The following is a 21,751-nucleotide window of genomic DNA, read 5'->3' as shown; positions in this document are numbered from 1 at the left end:
AAAATATATTACATAACAATATGATATCTGAGTTTTTCTACGTATAGTGACATAAGTTGACCTCAATGAAAATTGCCATCCGCACAATTCAGTTTTCTGAAAATTTGGTACGCAATGTGTTAACCCTTTGAACTCTGTAGGCTCCAATATTGCACCAAGAATAATATTAGATATTTTAAAGAAACTTAAAGAAACTACCTTACAATTATTAGATTTTTCACACATCCAAATCTTGCACTAAGAAGAAAAATAAAAGACCAAAGAAATGTTATATAGCATTTTTCATTTTCGCTAGGGATACTATAAAAATTAGTTGCAGTTGCTGATAGATTACAAAGCCATCTGGAGTGCTAAAGATTAATGGAATAGATGCACTTAAATAGAGTATTTAAAGGCAAGACAACTGTGTAACTACATCAGATGTTTACATCCAGTTTCCCTAATTATAATTATCTACATAACTCAACTGCTCACTTTCATTTAATATAAAGTGTTGATAATAGTTCGATCTACTACTTCGAATATCTATTCACGTAAAAAGATTTACATTCATATATTTTCCCCGTACGTCAGTATAATATTATAAAATTGATTATAATAAATTACTTGTATGGCAGTATTTCCATGCTCGAACGTGATTGGCCGAATCACTGATCCGGAACGATGAACGATCATTCAAGCGTGAACAGGCGTATATATACTTCAAATTTTTCAACAGTGCCTCATTCGACTGTTTCTTTCTGCACGAACAACATGGAGTACTTCAGATCTTTCCTCCGCGCGATGGGACTGCTGCAACCAGTGAAAGTGGACTTCATTTCTGAACTGCCACCAGAGGTATCACAGTTAATTCTGCGGAAGTTGGATCCCAAGTCTCTGCTCTGTGCTGCTCAAGTGTCACGAAAGTGGTTGGATGTCTGTGGTTCTGATCGAACCATAAGACGAACTGCGAGACATTATAAGCAATGCTTGAGGAAGAGAATAAAGGAACGCTTTTCAGAAGCTACTTCCGGCTCTAGGACAGCAAGAACGGAGGAAGTCCTGCATCCTCCTCAGGTACCAGAAATTATGCCTCGCTTTAGAGTCGATGCTAACGTTGCGTTCCAGAGACTTCCCCGAAAACTCCCGACCCTTATTGAGAGTAAGGTAAATCGACATAGTAATAAGCGTAGTAGATGTATTAGGATGTAGTATAGTAAATAAATTTTATTATGACAAGCTTGCTGCAGCAAGCAGTTTACTTATTGACTTTATTATAGATTTTATTTTAGATTTTATTTTAGATAATTTTGTTATATATTTTATTATAGATTTTATTTTAGATAACTTTATTATATATTTTATTATAGATTTTATTTTAGATAACTTTATTATAGGTTATATAATAATAATTTCAGTATAGATAATTTTATTGTCATTGTATTGATAAGTTTAAGTCTTTGTTTCTAGAGGATGTTGACGAGGAAAGTGAACAGTTTAACATTTTTCTCAAAATGAGTAATAATGCTTTAAATAAGTAAGTCTTTTATATGTATATAGTTATGTCTTTAAGTGTATATAGTTAAGTATTAAAAAATGTCTGGAATATAGTTATGTACATTTTTGTTGTTTATAAATCACATGGTATATTTTGTTTATATTGTCAGTATTTCGGCTATGTTTAAAACTATTACAGACTACTATCTCGATTATTCCTGTCAGATAGCATGGGTCGTTAAGTGTCTTGATATAAGTAATGCATAAATTCATATTGATGTCTCCAATGTACTTTCAGAGTAGTTAGCTATTTGAAGAGAGGAATTATTGTCCTCATGCATTACTTATTCTCGACAACGCTGGGTAGTTTAGAAGACTCAGTGTCGATACACTGAAAGTTAAATATAACAATCCAGATTAATATTCAAATATTATTTTAAGTGATTGAATAATATTTTAGCAAATCATGCATTACCTTAGCCTTAAGTTACCTTACGCATTACTTGAATATCTTAGGACGATAATAATAAGTCCTCGATAACAACGCGTCAGCTGCATTTACTGTATAATTGTTACCGATAGAATTCTCTTTTGCCTTGCGTAGATGCTGCCTAAAATCATCATGCATCGCGAAGCTCTGTATGACCGACCCGAGGAACGATCGATCCTGAAAGACGGCGCAAGCGCCCCGAAGTGAAACGTACACCGCACCCCTATTAAAGACGGACGAAAACTGGCAAATTTGACCAAAACAAACCAGTAAGAATGGACACTAAGTAATGCTCGAAGCATCGTTCTTTTCCTCCCTTTAACTCCGGTCACCAACAGGCAACATGAGCCCTGGTCTTGGACATGACCCCCTTCCTTCGTACAATATCACGGCATTAGGTAAATTTCAGCTCACAGTTCTCTTTTCCGCGACTCCTGTGTTCCGTGCATGGCTAATTTCGATGAATTCCCTCGTTACAGGTAATACGGCCTTGTGCCTGTGGCAGCAACCTCAACACATACTGTTCCAGTTGGCAAACTTTTGCTTCGCGCTGTCCTACTCAGCTCCGTCCTCAAGAAAGGGAATACTGTTTATGCACTCCGTCCTGATAATTGGTGAGCTGCTACGACTTGCTATCTCTCTTAACGTTTTCAATAAGAATGCACGAATTGTTGAAGTTTTTACGAATAATTTTGTCGAAGTAAATGTTTCTACGCAACAAAATTAATATTGATTTACAAGAGAATATTTCAATAAGTAGAGTGATGGAATTTCGATTAATTAGTGATTTATTTGTAGTAAAAATAAAAATCTATACGTTGAGTGCACATGATAAGAAAAAATTAATTCGAATAACGAAGACGCTTCATTTTTGCTTTTAACAGTTAATTCTTGCCATTTTTCTTCTACTATAGTTTTTCAGTTTTCCATATTGCGTAGTTTTTTAAATGATTTCTTATGAATTTTGTTATGTATTTTCTTGCTACTATTTACTAGCAATTTTCCCTTATGGTATGTTTTATTAGAATATAGAATCCTATTCTATTACTCATTTTATTTTTCCTGGAATTATTATTTCTTGTAGCAGTATAAGCTTTATTAAAATTTTATGTTTCTTTGATTTTATCGTTCCTTGTTTTAAGGATCTTTTCGTGTAATTATTCCAAAGTTTTGTCTAGTATCATTTCGTATTTAAGCGTCCTGTTCGATGTCTTAATACATATAACGGGTGAAAGTAACTATCACATCAGTGTCAAGTCACGTAACTGTGATTGCAATTTTCTCTTTCTGTGTTTCATCCACTCGAGACCGTAATCGCAATCTTTAGCATATAATGAGCTAACGATACTATATGATTGAATAAAACAAAGAACAATAATTCTCAATTTTCTGGCTGTAACAGTAACGGATTGTTTTCTTCCAAGGGTTCATGTTGCTTTCTGGTTGGGCATGGCATGTCATATGCGCGCCGGATATATTCTCCTGGAACTTCAGTTTCTTAGTGTTGAACATTGGACAACTGGTTTACATCGTTTATCAAATGAGGCCCGTTCGATTCGATCCGGAATTGGAGGAAGCATATCATACACTTTTCTACCCCTTTAAGGTGAGTCTTCAGAGTCTTTTGTTAAACACTTTATGGTGTTTGAATATAATGAAAAAGGTGTCTTCTATTTTAACATTTAATTTACGCTTGGAGAAGAACAATATTGAGTATTGAATAAATGTTAAATAAGCTGTAGTTAATGGATCAATCAAATACTTTTCGTTTTTATTTACCAGAAGCTACGCCTAAAAGGAAAGAGTTCGAAATCAATTTTTTAGGAAATAAATCTTTACGTAAGAGATTATTTTAGGAAATATATACATAACCTAACTTATTTATTTCAATTTACTTATTGTTTGTTTTTATTTGAGATATCCATTTTAGTTTTTTTAAAAACGACAATATAAATGTACATTGTTATCATTATAGCAGGCTGATATTTTCTACCGTAACCCCTTTCTTAAGAATGGTCAAAAGGTGGTCAATTAAATTCCTTCAATCACTTATTAAAGTTTCTCAAAAATTATACGTTATCGAGAATTCAAAGTAGAAATGGTCGGACATGGCCAGACATGTCAGACTTAACCGAGACATATTAACCAATTCCGATCTAATAGAAATTATTATTAGAATTATTTTCTAAATGAACTATCAAACATAAAAGTGTATTACGAAAATTATCCGAATTTTTCGTATGTTAATTTAAAAATGAATTTTCCATCCAATTGATTGCAAATCTATTTTAAATTTGAATATTTCATTGTCATTTTGCAGTTTCCCATATTTGTCTTAAAGATGGACCAGAATCAATGGTCAATATGTCAAAGATTAAAAGTTGTACCATATTTTTAGTAATAAAGGGTAAATTTATTTTAAGAAAATGACAAATTAATTTGATTATTTATTACTGTCACATGCAATGAAATTGTATCACGATTATAAAAATAATAATTTTATTTCCTCCTTCGAAGAATTAATTTTGATCCATTTTTCTGTTGTAACGTAGGTCTCCCGACTGCAGTTTAAGAGACTTGTATCTCCGGAATTCGCATCAATAATGTCACTTCACGCTGGCGAGGCGTATGCCATGCAAAACTTAACTCGAACCGACAGATTGGGATTGCTGTTAAGTGGCAAAGTAAATGTACTCAGTGACTCGAATTTTCTACACCCCATACTGCCTTGCGAGTTCCTAGATTCCCCAGAATTTGAAAGCTCTAGAGCGTCTGTCGACGATAAATTTAAAGTAAGTACCATAATTACCAATATTTTACGATTTTAATGAACACATTGCCAGAAATAAGAAATATCTATCTAATAGAACTGTGACAATTATTACAGTACTTAAAAGAATTAAACTTTAGAACGGATTATCTGTTTAATATATATTAATTAACTGTAAGATATTTAAAATTAGCCGGTACACAATGTATTAATATAACATATATTTGTTTAATCCCACATATAAAACATATTATTAAAATTTGTGCAAAAATGTGTATTGATTATAAAGTATATGTGTTTCAGGTATCAATTGTTGCTGCAAGCTCATGCAGGTATTTATATTGGCAAAGATCCGCGTTAGAATATCTACTCGTTAAGGAAGCATATCTCGCAACTGTTTTAACGACACTGGTTGCTAGGGACATAGCCACTAAATTATACGCTATGAATAACAAGGTAACAATTATAAATTTTATTCTTGTTAACCCTTTCGTTACTAAACTGACAATTCTCAAAACGGATTCTCGTTTTACTTGTGTCTTTGTAACACAACATCTAAATAATTCTTTAAAGAAATGTTTGGAAAGTTGCTTTTATTTTGTTGTTTATGTATTATAAATGATGCTACCCATTGTGGTGACATTCAGTCTGATGAATGTGCAATAATAATCCAATTCAGTCAAATGATTTAATATTATATTTCTTCCATTTTCTGTATTTTGTTCTACGAAATCACGTTCAACGTGTTAATTGTTAATTTTTTTTAATATAATGACGACTATCCTTGATCTATGCTTATAAGCACTACCCTGTATTGTCTAAGTGTTTCTTGACCTTGTTGATTTCACATGATTTATCGAACGAGTTTCCTCGTTTCAGTTTGTTCTCCTGTTAGAAACACTTATTAGCGTTGCCAGTCTGAGGTACTTGATAATGAAGTGAACAAGACGTATACATGAAGTTCATGGAATACGTATTTCGTTTAACTGCTTTTCTTACGTGCATGTGTGAAGTGATGGCTTCGTGTTCTAGTACAATTTTTATACGTATAATTAGAATACCCCCTTAATCTTTTGAATTTCGTTTACTGAGGAATCAAATTCTCATTGCTGCATCTTTATTTTAATGTGTGATTAGATTGTTACAGATAAGGGTTCACACTTGGATATCAGACTTCCTACTATTAGCGCAGGATTGAGCATGAGTGGCGAATACAGAAGTCCAAGAGCATCCAGACAGGCTTTGATTCGTAGGAAAGAGGCCTCGTTATCCGCTGAAAATGGTAGTGCGTATATCACATTATAATTAGTACAATTTATTCGCTCTTATTCGACAGTATAATAAATTCGAACATCGTTTCGTTATTTTTAGTGGAATGGAAGGGTCTGCATCTGTAATAGTTATTTTAAAAATTAAGTTTCTATCAACTTTAATGATTGTTATATAGGTAGAGTGAGTTTCTTGCAAGACCTAAAATTAATCATATTTTCTTTAACGACACTGTATTTCTTTGTTATTATCATCTTGTATAATAATTTTCATTCTCTTTTAATTCTAGGAACACATTTTGAATGTCTTTTTAACATACAGTGACGTTTTAAACAAAGTTAAAATCTATTCTTTGTATATAAATATAATTTCCGTCTTTAATTATAATTGTAATCAACCATTCTTTGATATTTTCGTTACCGACTTACCGAATGGAACGTATACCTGGCGGGATAATCTTTTTTAGTTGAACATCAAACTGTTAAGTATTACTATAGTAAATTAGTATAGTAGAAAAGATTTTGTTCGGTTAGTCTCATTGATACATTGAATTTCTTTGACAGTGTTGATAAGACCGATCGGTAACATTGGAATTATTCGTTATATTTCAAAAGGCTACAGACATCTAATCTGTTTCAGGATCCACCACAATGAAAGATCGTCCAGCAAACAATCTTTCAAAGAAAGGAGCACCGAATATGGAACCCTTACCGGAAATGCCTTCTTGCGATGATCTGGCCTCCAGCGGCGTAGAAAGCTGGCTCGACTCCTCGAGCAAGTATCACAGCTGTGAAATCGTGGATGAAGACTAGCAGGAGGCCTCCTTAACGCCGGACACCTTCTACGAAGGGGACAGTGACTAGTGCCGACGTTAAGACCGTGTTCACGCACAATGACGAGAACTATAGCTACTACAGAAAAAGAAGACACTCGAAATTAAATTACAAACAATGTGTTCCGTAAATTAACGTATCGGAAGAAATCGACGACTGCATTTTCGCAAGTTCGAAGAATCGAGGCAACAAATAGTGATTTACTTCGACGAAAGGAATAACTTCTGTTGTTTATAATGATATTGACGCGTGTGACGATTATAGGATTTTGAAAGCATCGTTTTGTTTAATGTAAGAGAAACAGTGGGCAATGTTTACATGTGGACAAAGCGAGGGAGGTTGCAGTTGTTGTTTGCACGCTTTGTTACGCCAATAAACAGGGTGCTTCAGATTGAACAGTATTTAGGGAAATATTAGTAAGATATAAAGGTGTTCTTTATTAAAATTTGTTAATTCTAAGGTTATGGAATCAGTTAATTTAATGCAGTAATTATTTGGAAGAACTAAAAGTTTTCTGTTTGGTAGATAAAAATCCAAAATAACGAAGCTCATAATATTGTTTATTAACCATTGAATTGTTGACAATTGAAAAATAGTATTTTTACTATTCCCTTGTTATTGAAGTATTTTCGACCATCACATTTTGAAAATCCGTAAACACGTACAAATATCTCTTGCTACTGAATAGCATTAGTAGAAATGTGATCATCAAAATCTTTTACACTCTATTGCTTTATCACTTTATTATTACTTTTATTATTCTGACCTGTAGATCCATTGAACCTTATACAAACTTTGTGAACTGTCTTAATCGGTTGAATATCCTATTTTTCTGAAACACCTTGTAATAAAATATTACTGTAAAATTAATAAGAATTATACTGTATTCATTTCAAGGTTAAGGCTGTTTTCAAATAAGAGTAACGATATTGAACTATACTCGATATTTTTAAACAATTTAACCAGCAGGGTAGGCTTTTGTAGCATAGAAGACCCATCAACATTAAAGGAAATGATGTGGCTACTGAGATTTAAGAACAAATAAAGTATATTTAATTTGAAGATGGATACAGTAGAGAACGAGAATTTCTCAGGTCGACTTCACCCTGTACATAAAGTTTTCTATTTTTTACTACATCCGGTAAAAATTGCTTTTAGAATTAAATTACTCAACGTATATTGTAACGGAAAAATTATAAAATAAACATAGGCGCGTGTAAACCGTGAATAATTAAATTCAATTAATAAATTATTTAAAGTTCACTTTAACGTATTGCAATTAAATTTACCAAGCTTGCATTTAAATTTATTGGATATGTCCAATACTTCTGCAATACATATGTTGTTAGGTCTATATCATACATATCTTATTTGAAGCTGAACGAATGTCAGCCAATAAAAGCATTTTCTAATGATGAGGAATTTTTACCGTAAAAGATATTTAAGATACTATTAATGATTGAATAGAAATATGATACTCCATGTAAAGAATATGCTAAATATAGTAGAAATACGTATTTTATCCCAAAGTTTAGTACGTACTTGAATATAAATTATTTTTCAAAATCAATCGAAATTGTATTGTAATATTCAATTAGAATGATTTTTTTATTAAATGGAATTACGTGTGTCGTAGGTAAATATTGGAATCTAATAACGATTACAGTTTGATATTTCTATTTAAGAACAGCAATACTATTGTTGTCATTCGTTGAAAAATAAATGTTCCTTCGTTGTTTTATTAATAATTCGCAAGTGCGTACTAAGCTTAACAGCACAGTGCAGTGAATTATTTACAGTCGAATGAAAGTGAAACTGTTAATCCTACGCTTACATGTTTAGCTATATTGTTACATTTTATAAGAATTTATATATTTATTGTAGAACGATCTTCCACATTCTCCATTCGTATTGTATTATACTTTACATTGATCTGTAGTATTTTTGTAAAAGGGCTTTACCGCGTACGTATTTTGAAGTGTTTGAATTGTTATCGCTTTTGTTCGCATAGTGAACAGACTTCATAGTATTCTAGTATAGCGTGGCTGTAAGATTTACAATTGTATTTTATAATTCTTCGGGATACCTTCAGAAACATCAGGGTTCGTTGCGAAATGCTTTGATGAATTTATGCAGCAGCATCGATGGCAATATGAAAGTTCGATCGAATCGGTTCAGGACAGTTCGTAGCGTTTAAATACATGTTTTGTACAAATTTTAAGAACTGACTACTTGTTAATAAACAATACATTTGAAAGAACGAAGTTTTATTTGAAATCTTCTGTGTAATTTATATGTTTACAACTTTCACGAATGATAATTAGGACTTTAGTGCTCGTTCGTATAACCGAATATTAACACTGGAACTACCGAGCATTTAATACGATTAATATGCAATTCCTATAAAAATTGTAGATTATTTTCAGTTTCTTCAGACATTCATTATAGTATTCAAATGAAACTATTTATTTAATTATTGCTAAACAAAAAAATCGAAACCAGTAATTTTGACTGGTAGTTCTAATGTTAAGTAAAAATTAATATTATAATTATTAACAACAGATTATCGATTGACAAATATTTAATCTTCTACAGATTACTATAAGCTAAAAGGTAATACCGTTTACCTTATTCATGAACGTGTCACTGGTTTCAAATGACTCATACGTGACATGCATGTCATTATCTTCCACTTACATTAATGTTCCAGATTTCCGTTATGAATTGATCATTATTTTTAAATTACACGTTAGAGGGAACCATCTTGATACTTGTTTTGCAATTCCCTTCGTTTTAATTCGAAAATAGTAATTTACAATTAATCGAACACTTTAGAACAATTCTAATACAGGTACACAATTATTAATATATTAATCTCACGCAGCCCACTTAAATATTTATATCTGTATCATTTTATAATATTACAGAATTTTTCGATCAGTTCATCTGGAAAAATATCCATCGAATTTTTAAACATTACTACGTAATTTATTTAACGCAACTGAAAGTGAAAAGTGAAAATTTATCATATAGACTTCAGCCTTCTTGCATCTCAAAGATGAAAACCAAATTTTGTTCACCCAATGCGTCAGAATGAATATTAATTTCTATGTTCGGATGGAGAATTGTGTCAAACACAGATGATTGTCGCGGTAGTTATCGTGTTAATGTATCTTCGTGGCACGAGAGGCTTAAGAGTCGAGATGTTAACGTAGGTGTTAAACTCAGTACGTTCGTGAACGATAAATCTTTCGGTTCACGCGATCATATAATATCTCTCTGCCAAGTGTCCGAAAAACTTGAATTTAGAAATCTGCTGTGTGTAACAACGTTCGCAAATATGTCTTATTTAAACGGCAAAATATTAAAAAATTGTAAACAGTCTAATATTCGGGAGTATTAAAAACTGGTCGCAATAGTGTTCCTTTAATAATTCTCTTATCTAATATCCTGTTGCATTCATTAACGTTTTTGTGTGCATACCGCGATTAAAGTGCAAAACAAGTTATTCTAAAAACATGCTACATAAATTATTCTAATAGTAGTATACCAACCAAAGATTAGAAAATATCGTGTAAAAAGAGCGTGAACGAATTATTCTATCTTACTTTATTTGTAAATTCGAGTGAGCATTATTTACCGAAAATGAAATGGTGGTTTGGAACGCAATATTACGCAGTGCTGCATGAATTATTCTAAAGAAGAGCGCTAAATAAACAATCCTTAGAACAGTGTTAAATAATTTATTCTATAATTTTATATGCCCGTGATATCTGAATTTTTAAAACAGTAATTGTGTACAATTTGAGAGTGTTGGATTTGTGAATATTATTGCGGAAGTAATATTACTACGATAACTATGAATGGTTGATTTCAAATAGTTATTGTTTCAGTGATTGGTTACATTGAGATTTATTTCTGAGAAAATAATTACGTTCCGCGGGAATTACGCTGCTATGAATCAATTTTATAAAGACTTTCCTGCATTGCGATATGTGAAACTGATCAAGTAATTTCCTTTACTACGCTTTTTATGAAATTCAAATGAAATCGATGATCAGAAGTTCATTAAAACATTCCTAATACACAGTGGGAGTTATTGTTTTAATAGACAGGCTCAGTATATACGAAAAAAAAATATTTTGTACAACTATATATATAATAAAACAATAATTATTAGACTTGATCAATAGTGTGAGTTAAACTAAATATTTTTAATATTATAATATCACTCTTTTCATTGTTTCAAATTAATTTCAACTCATTTTTATAGTATCACAATAAATATAAATTTGAATATTTTTTTTAAATACGCAGACTTTTGTAATTGGTTCTAAAAATTTTCGAACGGATTCAGGTTTAGTGACTGCTCTAAGACACTAAATCTTTTATTTTGGAGCCATAATTTAGTAATATCTGCTATATGTTCAATGTTGAAAGATAACGTTTCGTTGAATCCGAATTTCTATATATTTCCCATGAAGGAAACGTTGAAAACGATAACGTAATTTTTTGCCGTCATCCTCCAATTATAGGATGAGTAAGAGCAACTCCTAACGTCATCACTGTGACATCTACACGTCGAACTTTTATGTGTATCGCAGAAGTTATTGGTCAAATTTTCTATTTTATCTTTCCCAGGTCCATTCATTTTCATCGGAACCAAAACTATTTATTTTCTTTTCACATGATCAGATTACTCTCTCTCATCTTTCCTAGAAAATTCCGTATAGACGTTGACAAACTTTAAACCCAACATCATGTGCTGTGTTGTTAAGACATTATCTAGTAGTTATTAAACGGTATACTGAAAATGATTAGTCAATACTTTACGATTTCTTAATGAAACTTTCATGAGCAATGACAGTTATCTCTGAATCTGAATTAATAAATCGTATTAACGCAATCTAATTATTATTTGAGTACTATTGTTTAATAAAAGTTATCAATGTGTTTTTTACCATGTGATTATCATTACTATCATCATCATCATCATAGAAAAACCTATTAATAACTGCCTGATAGATAAACTTTTAAGAACGATTTTTACTTCGGCTTTTCTCTTCAGACCAATTTGCAATATTCTACATACTGCTGCAGTACTGATATCAATTTTATTCATTGCTTAATCTATGTTTTACTTATATAGCATTGACATACTTTCCACGGTATATAAAATTATACCATCCTCTCCTGTATCGTATTTTGAGTTATTAACTTTAATATCGATGATCATTCCTACTGAACATTGATATGTATTTGTTAACGTTCTGTCCGTAACACCTGCTTCAAATTCTTTTACGATTTATTTTAGTACATTTTGAACGATTAGCTTCACCGTGCAAAATGTTACTGACTGATAAATACGTTCTTACCAAAGAAACTACCGAATATTAGTAAAGAGGCGACATATCTTATCACGCAGCATGTGCATATGCATTACTTACTGAACGCCTGAAGACAGCGGAAGAATAAAGTACCCTGAACACCAAAGAAACATTCTACACAACTTACAAAATCGATAAATGACCACGTGTACTGCGTAACAATTCATTACTGACTGGATGTGAATGAGAAGATCGACCAGTTGCATAATTCCTGCATCAAGAGAAAATATATACAAACACTTAAAGTGATTTAGTTCGGGCGAACTGTTCTAAGAAACTAGAAATAATGCCACAATGTTATCAACTTCATAAGTCACTATATGGGCACAGGTATAAATTCCGACGTAACATGATCAGCAGAACAAGACAGTATTCATTCCCTGAGCGAATACGAGCTCTTCCGTGACGAGTGGTGAACAAACTTTGTAGTAAGGAGGTAAGCTTTTAAGTGCCGGCTTATTATAATAATTGTTATAATCTGGTTCGTTATAACTCATTCAAAATAATCTGCTTCAATTCAGTAATAAATTAATGCAATATTAAATTCGCTAATAAGCTATGTGAATGAAATATAATAAACTAAGATTTTTTCATATATATTTTTATTAAAAACATTTTCATTATTATTATTACTGTTATTTTATTCCACTTGAAACTTTCTCTTCCAAAACTCTCTTATCTTGTAACCAAATCGTTTTCATTATTTTTGACAATTTCTAAATTTTTCAAATCAATGAGGAACAAAGTTGAATTAAAATTAGAAAATTTAGTATAGAAATAAAGATATATTTTATTTATATACTTCTAATTCGTTTTGCAACATTTAGTAATAAGAAATATATTAATTTATTTGAAATAGAATACTATATCCTTTCTAATATTGCAATGTTTGTGATACTAAGAAAAAATGTAATCACTGCAACTTAATTTAAAGCTCTAGTGAGTAAGTCAAAGTTTTCGATGATTGAATTATTATAATTTAATATTTTGATAATTAATAATAGATAAGAACATACATGAACGTTAATTAATAAATTTTGTTCTCCATCAAAACATCGTTTAATTATCTATAAATCGTACTGACTACTCGTATAATTGGTATTCAAATATGGAACAAAATTTTAGAAAATTCGTATAGGAGTGACGATATTGAACTTAAAACTAATGATAAAAATAATCTTTCACACAGTCGAAGATTAGAGCATTGACATGCGAAACGTGAATAAAGATATTATTATACGGCCAGATTATGCTTCTTTTTATGAATGTGGAAAATTGCGCTAGCCGACGACACGTGACATTCACTTGACAATTTATGCATACAAGTTCAAGAGAATAGCTGATTAATGGAAAGCGATCACACGAATGTAACGTTGCATTAACATCGCATTGTATTCTCATTTCTTTAAAAAGAGTATGTGTACCGTGAATACTTTCCATTTAAACTGTGCCAGTTCCATTTATTACTAGAGGTAATGACAAAAGTGTTACATATTTTACATTTGAAAACATAAACATCTATGCAAATTTACAATTGCGTAACGTAATTCACAGAAATTGTAATTACTCGAAAAAGACAAAAATATTTTTAACTTCATTAAAGCCACATTTAAAAACCACGCGCACTACAATTGCAACATCACGAATCGAATAGGCGACAATAAATTTACTATTAGCGTAAGTTGATATAAATGACATTTTTATCGCGTTTTATCTATCTATTATCTCTTATCATAATGAAACTTGGGCACGATATCACAAATCAATGACAGTTCGACACTTTAATTATTAAAATAAATATGGTCAAGGAAATTTATTGGATAAAACGTATGAGATATTCGTATACTATAATATTAACAGTTTGACATTATATAATATGATCTTATAGTTTATATAATTCGTATATCCCGTAAAGAATTTGTTGAAGTTTTACAAGCTAACAGAGAAAATTAAATTTTTGATTGAATTAACCAGTTTCAGACGAATGTTTAATGATTATGAGAAAACATTGCGTAATGCACGTTTCATTTCACTAAATTCATTGTTTCAGTTCTCATTAAAGAGATTAGAAGGGTACCCTTGAAAATAAGTAGTTGTGAAAATGAAAGTTGTGACGTTTCCGTTAATTGTTCCGACACAGCTACAAGCAATTAAGAGATGTGACGAAATTGGGAAAAGTATAAATCATTCTTTGCGAAACTGTGGTGATTGTGTGTATATTTTCCCACGTATAGCGGAACATTGGTTACTTACATAAATCATATATTTTACTGATGTAATTACAGATAAAACAATGAAATCATATGTTGTGAAATTATACTTTATAATTCATCTTCGTTTTACTTGAAAATATCTTAATGTTTCGATTCTAAAGTTTTTCTTCTTTCTGCGAAGTTTATGGCAACAGGCTTTCACAATTTTTTTAAGAAGCATCTGAGCGAAAGTATCTGGATTCGTTTTATGTGAATAAAAATCGCGTAAATAGAGTTTATCAGTACAGGAGAAAAAAAATATTCGAGAAAAATCTAATACAAGTTTTATAAAAACATATTTGTTTCCCATAGCTTAACGAAAACTGAATAATAACGAAATTTCAATCTTTATAAATATTAAATTATTTTTTCCTATTGTGCCTTGAATCTGGAATTATTTTAATAAAAAAACTATTTTTTATTATGAATTACATTGTATAAATAATTTAATATCATTTATGTCATTGTAACATACAGCACTATTGAAATGTTCCTTTTGACGCTTCCCGTTTGCATCATGTTTACCATCGTACTTCGTAACTCAAACAAATGAAATCATGTTTGATTTTACTCATTAATTAAATATAAAAAATTTGATTAAAATAATCTCATGAGATTATAAAGTAATAAGCAGCTTACTTTTCCTTATTTCGACAACACAGTGGTAATGGACATATCAGAGATCGGAATGACCAAATGACTCGGCCTTTCCTTCTCATGTATCAGTTCTGAGTATGGTGGGGACAAACCGCAAACATTAAATGCGCGGAGAAAACGAGCATTAAGTGGACAAGATTGTGTTTCCTAATTGATGTGCGTGAACGTGTACGTGAAATCTTAAGAAGTATTGGTTAGTTTAACCAGTTAACTGTGTCTGACGAGTATGCACGTCATCGTAAAGCTTGACATGATACTAATTCTTTCAGCGATGAATTCTTTATTTTTTCACATAAACATGTAATTATTCTTTGTTTCGCTTCGATTTTTCATTAAAATATACTCTACGTGCATTCATCCTGCGTTCGACGAGTACACGCTCCATTTTTTTATTTCATTGCGCGCAAAACGATAGGTTTTCTACTAAATTCCACAGTTAACTGGTTAATATTCTATAGAACCATCATTGGTTGTTAACCAGTTAGCTCCGTTTGACGAGAATTCAACGATGAATTAATTAGTTTGTCACATAAACATGTAATTCTTCTTCATTTTGTTTTGGTTTTTCTTGTAAAATTTGTTATGCGTTTGATGGATACAAAGAGTTTTTAAACTAAATTCCACAGTTACCTGGTTAATAAATTGTGACACATTAGCGATATAAGGTTAAAAAGTATTGCAGTCGAATGATCAGACTTAAGAATTTGAATAATGTATGCATAGAGGATGACAAAGGTTTTTCCATTACCGTTTTGAATTTTCGTGATTTTAATGAATATAAATAGGTACTCCATTACGTCATTTTCCGTTTTCAAATTCTACGTTACCTGTATTGTGTTATGAGTCATAAAACGTCTGCCGCTGGCAGATAATTCTCGTCAATTGTGTAGCAGAGGACAGACATTCTTCGTAATATTGCATACCGAGAACCTATTGTTTGACCGTTCATTGTTACGTTCCTTACGCCGCAATTTAACGTTTACATTTCGGGGGTTCATACACTCCTTTTATGTTTTAACGCGACTATAAGCCGTTGACTTATATGAAATTGATTAATTGAAACAGTATTTTAATTATTCACAGTTCGCCAATTACTAGGATAGTCAGTTTTTTTGGCAATTACAGCTATGAAGTCCAAACCAGCACTAGCCCAGTAACTAATAATTCGAAAAATTTTGTATACCTTTGTTAATTTAATATCTATTTTGATTATTTTTGTTGTGAATATTTATTGTACTAAATTCAATGTGTACATATTTTTAATAATATTAGATAATTGGCTTTTGTATAAAAATCCTCGAAAAACCATGGCCTTGTGCTTTTTTGGAAATGGTTGAAGAAAGAGAAAATTACTAAGCAATTTAGTAAAAATTTGGATTGAAATGGACAAATTACATTTTATAATTACAAATGGTCATTTGCTACCTAACATTTATCTCTGGAAATTATCATTTTTAGTTTCCCGAATTGATTTTTATTTTTATAATAAATTTCCAAAGTATGCAGGATGGTTCTGGTTTATTGACGACAAACACCTTTTTATATCTTGACATTTTTCAGATTTTAGCATAATTTCGCTAATATAAACTGATTCTATTCAGTGAATATTAAAATTATTAGCTCTTCCTTTAAATTTGGAATGATTGCGTAATTAATTTATTTGTTGCTGTGCTTACGAGTTTTGAAGTTTCGAAGTTCATTTCAACATTCATAGTGTTATGCTGATGAGTTCTAAAGCCGCACGTGTTAAGGACTTGTGCTATTCCGAATGTCGTTGCTCTTAAAAAACATGTAAGCAGTGAAACTTCTGCATTGTTTTAAATATCATTACGTGAATCTGAGTACACTAAAAACAGCAATGCGAATAGCACATATAGTGCCAAAAAGTGGACTTGTGTTGTTTTGGAATTCATAGCTACAATTGCGATAAAAAATTAAACGGTAGTTAGATGATTTACTACTTCATTTCTTTAGATAATAAATTCTGTGTATATAAACTTCCTCCAGTGAACTGAACTGACTATCAACTTTCGGTCGATTTTTATACATCGTTATTATAAGCGACTAGTGTATAAATATTTTCACGTTTGCCTTCTATTACGTTGTACCAATACTCTTGTTCCTCACTTCATACAACATTGTTAATGTTAAACTAGCTCATTTTTAAGCCACGCGTAACATCACAAATATCATAACATATCATTCAAAGTGTTAGCAAATACACATTTCTGTTACCTAGAAACATGAATATTGTGTGGATTTTAACAATCATCGGTTGCTTGGTTTACCTTCAACCGTGCTGCGCCGACCTTAAACTTGTGCAAGCGCTGTTTAGGCATGGGAACAGAATGCCTACGAAAGGAGCAGCAATATATCCCAAGGACCCATATATTAACGAAACGTACTATCCAGAGGGACACGGAGGTTTATCAAATGTACGTATGTTATTTACAGTTAAATAGTATTATAATTATAAAAGGTATATCAAATTATAAAATAAAATGTCATTACCAATTAGTATGTATATATTCACATTAAAAAATATAAAAGTTTTCTTTTATGCTATTTGGATAATATAACACAAATTTTATCATTTACTTGAAGCAGAACATAGAAATATTGAATTTCTTGCACTTGATTGGATTCATTATTGAGAACAATCCAAAATTAAAATAAAAATTAGTAGTAACATATTTTGTTTCGATTACTTCAGCATTTTCCAATCAATATATAATCGTATTAACAGGAATCCATAATAGATCTATATGGTTTTCAGATGTATACATGTTTTTAAGAACTATTTATATTTATATGTATTTTACTTTTCTTGAGAATTATCAAACAATTTAGGTACGGAAAGGTTGACTCCACTACGGAGTTCAGTTGAGAAAATAAAGATTTTTCTAATAATTTCATTAATAAATTGGCATTTGATCATAAACTTCCATTAAGGATTCTACTTTAATGGTAGAAGAAACGTTCTATAACTAAATTTAATGTAACGTATGATTAAAAGAAATCTGTTGTTTAAACATCTTGATCTCAATCATTCTCTTCATGATTTATGAAACAAATACAAGTACAACTTGACCAATACCTCTACATTGACAGCAACTCTATGCTAATTCAGGTTGGTAAAATGTCAGCGTACAAACTCGGACAGTTCTTCAGAGCAAGATACGACGAATTCTTAGGGCCGATTTACTCGAAAGACATCATTTGGTTCCGCGCTGACGAAATAGACAGAATCGTGATGACCGGAGAACTCGTGGCAGCTGGTCTATATCCGCCATACAAGGAACAAATGTGAACCTTAATTTTTAACGATTTATTCCCTTTATATCAAGCGAAAGAATTAATGCAAACGAAACGACTAAATCTTGCAGATGGAATGACCATTTAAACTGGCAACCTATACCAGTGTGGGCGCCGCCGATGTCGACCGATTATCTCTATAACGGTATGTTCTGTGCAAACTTCAAGAAATGGAGAGACGAGGTAGAAACAACAGACGGCCGTTTACTCAAATTTGAACAGGATCACACGGAAATTTATAAATACCTGTCGGAACACACGGGGGCTAATATTACGCAGCGTAACACGTTCAATTTACGCCAAATATTGTATGCACAGGTGCACAACATTATTCATACCTCTTGTCAATATATTAACCAATTAACTGCGTTTCACGAGTACACACGTCATCTTGAAGCTTGAAATGATACTAATTCTTTCTACGACGAATTATTTATTTTTTCAAAAAAAACATTCTAGGTGCATTCGTTCTGCGTTTGACGAGTACATACTTCAATTTTTTATTTTATTACACAAAACGAGAGATTTTTCTAAATTTCACAGTTAACCGGTTAATCATATAATTACTAATGATATAGTTATTACTTTTACGAAAGTAACTAGTAAATGCGTTACTGTTTACGTGAAATTCAGGTTTTTTAAAATACTTAACGTTTTACATCAATATTATCGAAATTAAGTAATGATAGATCAAAATGCGTAACGATCTTTATATTGGAATTTTTGTAAGTAGTATGAATTGTTGTTATGAACTCAAGAAGTTTGTTTGCCTTTTAAGAATTTATTTTATTTACATGTAGCTTTAATTCAGAAGAATGATCAAATTAATGTTGTAGATATTTTAATTGTACACGAATTATTTTCTGATATGAGAGAATTTTGAAAGTTCTCTTATCACGAGGTTGAATGAGATTAGCATATTCATGAAGTTCTATATATCTTATAATTAGACGATGTAAGTATATATAAGGTAAGCTACGTAAGCACTTTAAATATTTTCAGAGAGATATTGGCTTGGAATTACCTGAGTGGACGGAATCGGTTTTCCCGAATGGAAAATTAGACGAACTTGCCGTACAGGATATCCTTATTCGGACTCGGACTACGAAACTGAAACAATTAACAGGCGGTACGTTTACAAGAATCTTAGTTACTTTGTTCCAATGGACACTTTTTAAGTTTTTATATTACGAACATTAGATTTTTTTCACGGTCATAAGAAAATCACATGCCAATGATTCATTGGAATATTTTTTTTTCATACTATTAGCTATAATATGATGTAAACACAATTGTATGAAAAACAAAACTTTAAAATTGTCATCTTGACTAGAAAGATATTGATAACAATAATATAATTAAAATTGTATGACATTAATGTGAAATATTTTCTACGAAAATATGTAGATTGGTTAAAATGAGACACTTTGTATATACTTGAATAGTAATTCAAAAACATTTCTTTGATATTTATTGTTATCGTTTCTAGAATATCTAAGTACGTTTCAGAAACATTTGTTCAAACGATCGAAACTTTGTTTTTAGTTATTCTTTACGTACTATACAAAGTTACATTTATCTTTTCACAGGTATATGGATTCTTGAATTTTTAAAACACGTCGATGATTATTTAAATCAGAACGATAAACGGAAAGCGTTTATGTATGCCGGTCATGAGTTAAATATTGCTAGTATTCTGGTCACATTGAAGAATTTCGATGACGAAATACCGTCGTACAGTAGCTCCCTGATGTTTGAGTTGCACGAGAATGATAATCAACATTATGTACAGGTAATGTAGTTGCGTAATTAAAATTTGTAATAACAATCATATTATGTAAATCGCTACTTTCATATTAACCCTTTAAACTAGGCTCCAATATTGCACCAGTTATAATATTAAATATTTTAATGAATCTTAAAGAAACTACCCTAAAATTATTCGATTTTCCGCACATCCGAATTTTGTACTAACAAGGAAAATAAAAGATTGAAGGAATGTAGCATTTATAATTTTCGCTAGGAATACTATAAAAATTAGTTGCAGTTGCTGATAGATTACAAAACAACCTGGGGTGCTAAGGGTTAATAATAACGATAACAATATGATGCCGAGTTTTGAATAATCTAGTCCTTTCTTTTCATTTTTAATAGATATTGTACAGAAATAATGGCAAACTTCGAGCTCTCAACATCCCCGGATGTTCCACTGCCATGTGTCCGCTAGAAACGTTCAAGAATTTCGTAGCGCCAGTTCTACCTCAGAATCCAGCGGAGTTGTGTGGAAGTGCAGAAAAAAGTGTTTTAGGTGTGAAACAACAAAGTAATTATTGAAAGGAATATATTTATTTTGTTCTTGTCTGTGAATGGCAATATAGTAAAAGTGTTTTAATACTTTTACATATATTTGTGATACATAAAAGTGTACAACGTGTTAGATGTATTAATAAGTACTCTTTTAAGTGTATTAATGAAATTATGTGTTCTAAGTTCCTGGCAAATATAAACTGCATTTAAATATTTCAGTTTAATTCCTTTATTTAACAACTAATTGACTAATAAACTTCATGCAATACAAATAAGAAAGTATATTTTAAGTATTTCAAATAGTAATGTATACTTTCAGCGAAAGTAAATATTTAAATACTTAAATAGATACTAATGAATATTTTAGGTATAGGCTACTTGTGATTTATTTCAATAATCAAATGAAAGATCGACAGCAAATATACATGAAATGTATAATGTGGTTATAATACCCATAACAGTAGAAGCGATGCGTGCAAAAGTATCAGGAATTCCCAGTGGTGATCGAATTCGTGGAATCAAATGATAAGAGCTGATAGTGAATATACATATTCGTCTTCCTCGATCCATGATTGTTTGGTGGCCGAAAGCTTGCGTGACAATGTCCAATGAACTTTAGACCATGAGAACATGACATTGTGACATCAAAATATTATTCACTATTAGGATACTGATAACGGTGACATCGTCACCATTAAAATAATACTAACGCACAATATGTGCTAATAACAATATCTATTATAGAATTCTGTGTGAAATAATCTGAAAATTATTTATTTACGTCGAGTATAGTTTTTAAAAACTCCAACTTTACAATAAGAATCAACTTTCAAATAACCTATGTATGTTTCGATGATGCCATATGTATTTACACACGATTAATTTTCTCAATTATGTATAAAATTGATGTAACATTGATTGATGGTCACCATGAGCACAGGGGGTTGCTTTATCTTGCGAAACCCAAGACTCTCGGTGTTCAAAGCAAACTGTAG

The 21,751-nt window shown here is 31.2% G+C and overlaps 2 protein-coding genes across 4 annotated transcripts; both read left to right on the top strand.

Annotated features, from left to right (window-relative positions):
• Window positions 1-738: 738 nt before the first annotated feature.
• On the top strand, window positions 739-9,060 carry LOC116429186 (popeye domain-containing protein 3). 3 transcript variants are annotated; one of them, XM_031981810.2, is made up of 8 exons: window positions 739-1,056; window positions 2,081-2,364; window positions 2,446-2,580; window positions 3,391-3,572; window positions 4,519-4,758; window positions 5,040-5,192; window positions 5,874-6,021; window positions 6,645-9,060. In XM_031981810.2, the coding sequence occupies exons 2-8, from the start codon at window positions 2,310-2,312 to the stop codon at window positions 6,815-6,817; spliced, it is 1,086 nt and encodes a 361-aa protein (XP_031837670.1). In that variant the 5' UTR covers window positions 739-1,056; window positions 2,081-2,309; the 3' UTR covers window positions 6,818-9,060. The 3 variants fall into 3 exon arrangements, with proteins under 3 accessions (XP_031837670.1, XP_076221978.1, XP_076221977.1); XM_076365863.1 differs by having other exon boundaries at window positions 739-1,146; window positions 5,874-6,018; XM_076365862.1 differs by having other exon boundaries at window positions 739-1,146.
• A 3,301-nt stretch (window positions 9,061-12,361) lies between these two features.
• On the top strand, window positions 12,362-20,974 carry LOC116429169 (venom acid phosphatase Acph-1). Its single transcript, XM_031981793.2, has 7 exons — window positions 12,362-12,661; window positions 17,374-17,569; window positions 18,265-18,440; window positions 18,521-18,767; window positions 19,452-19,578; window positions 20,039-20,241; window positions 20,604-20,974. The coding sequence occupies exons 2-7, from the start codon at window positions 17,378-17,380 to the stop codon at window positions 20,781-20,783; spliced, it is 1,125 nt and encodes a 374-aa protein (XP_031837653.1). The 5' UTR covers window positions 12,362-12,661; window positions 17,374-17,377; the 3' UTR covers window positions 20,784-20,974.
• Window positions 20,975-21,751: the final 777 nt, after the last annotated feature.

The sequence above is a fragment of the Nomia melanderi genome, chromosome 3, assembly GCF_051020985.1.
Source record: "Nomia melanderi isolate GNS246 chromosome 3, iyNomMela1, whole genome shotgun sequence".
NCBI lineage: Eukaryota > Metazoa > Arthropoda > Insecta > Hymenoptera > Halictidae > Nomia > Nomia melanderi.
Note: the sequence above shows the minus strand (reverse complement) of the source record. Positions and strands in the feature narration are given on the sequence as shown.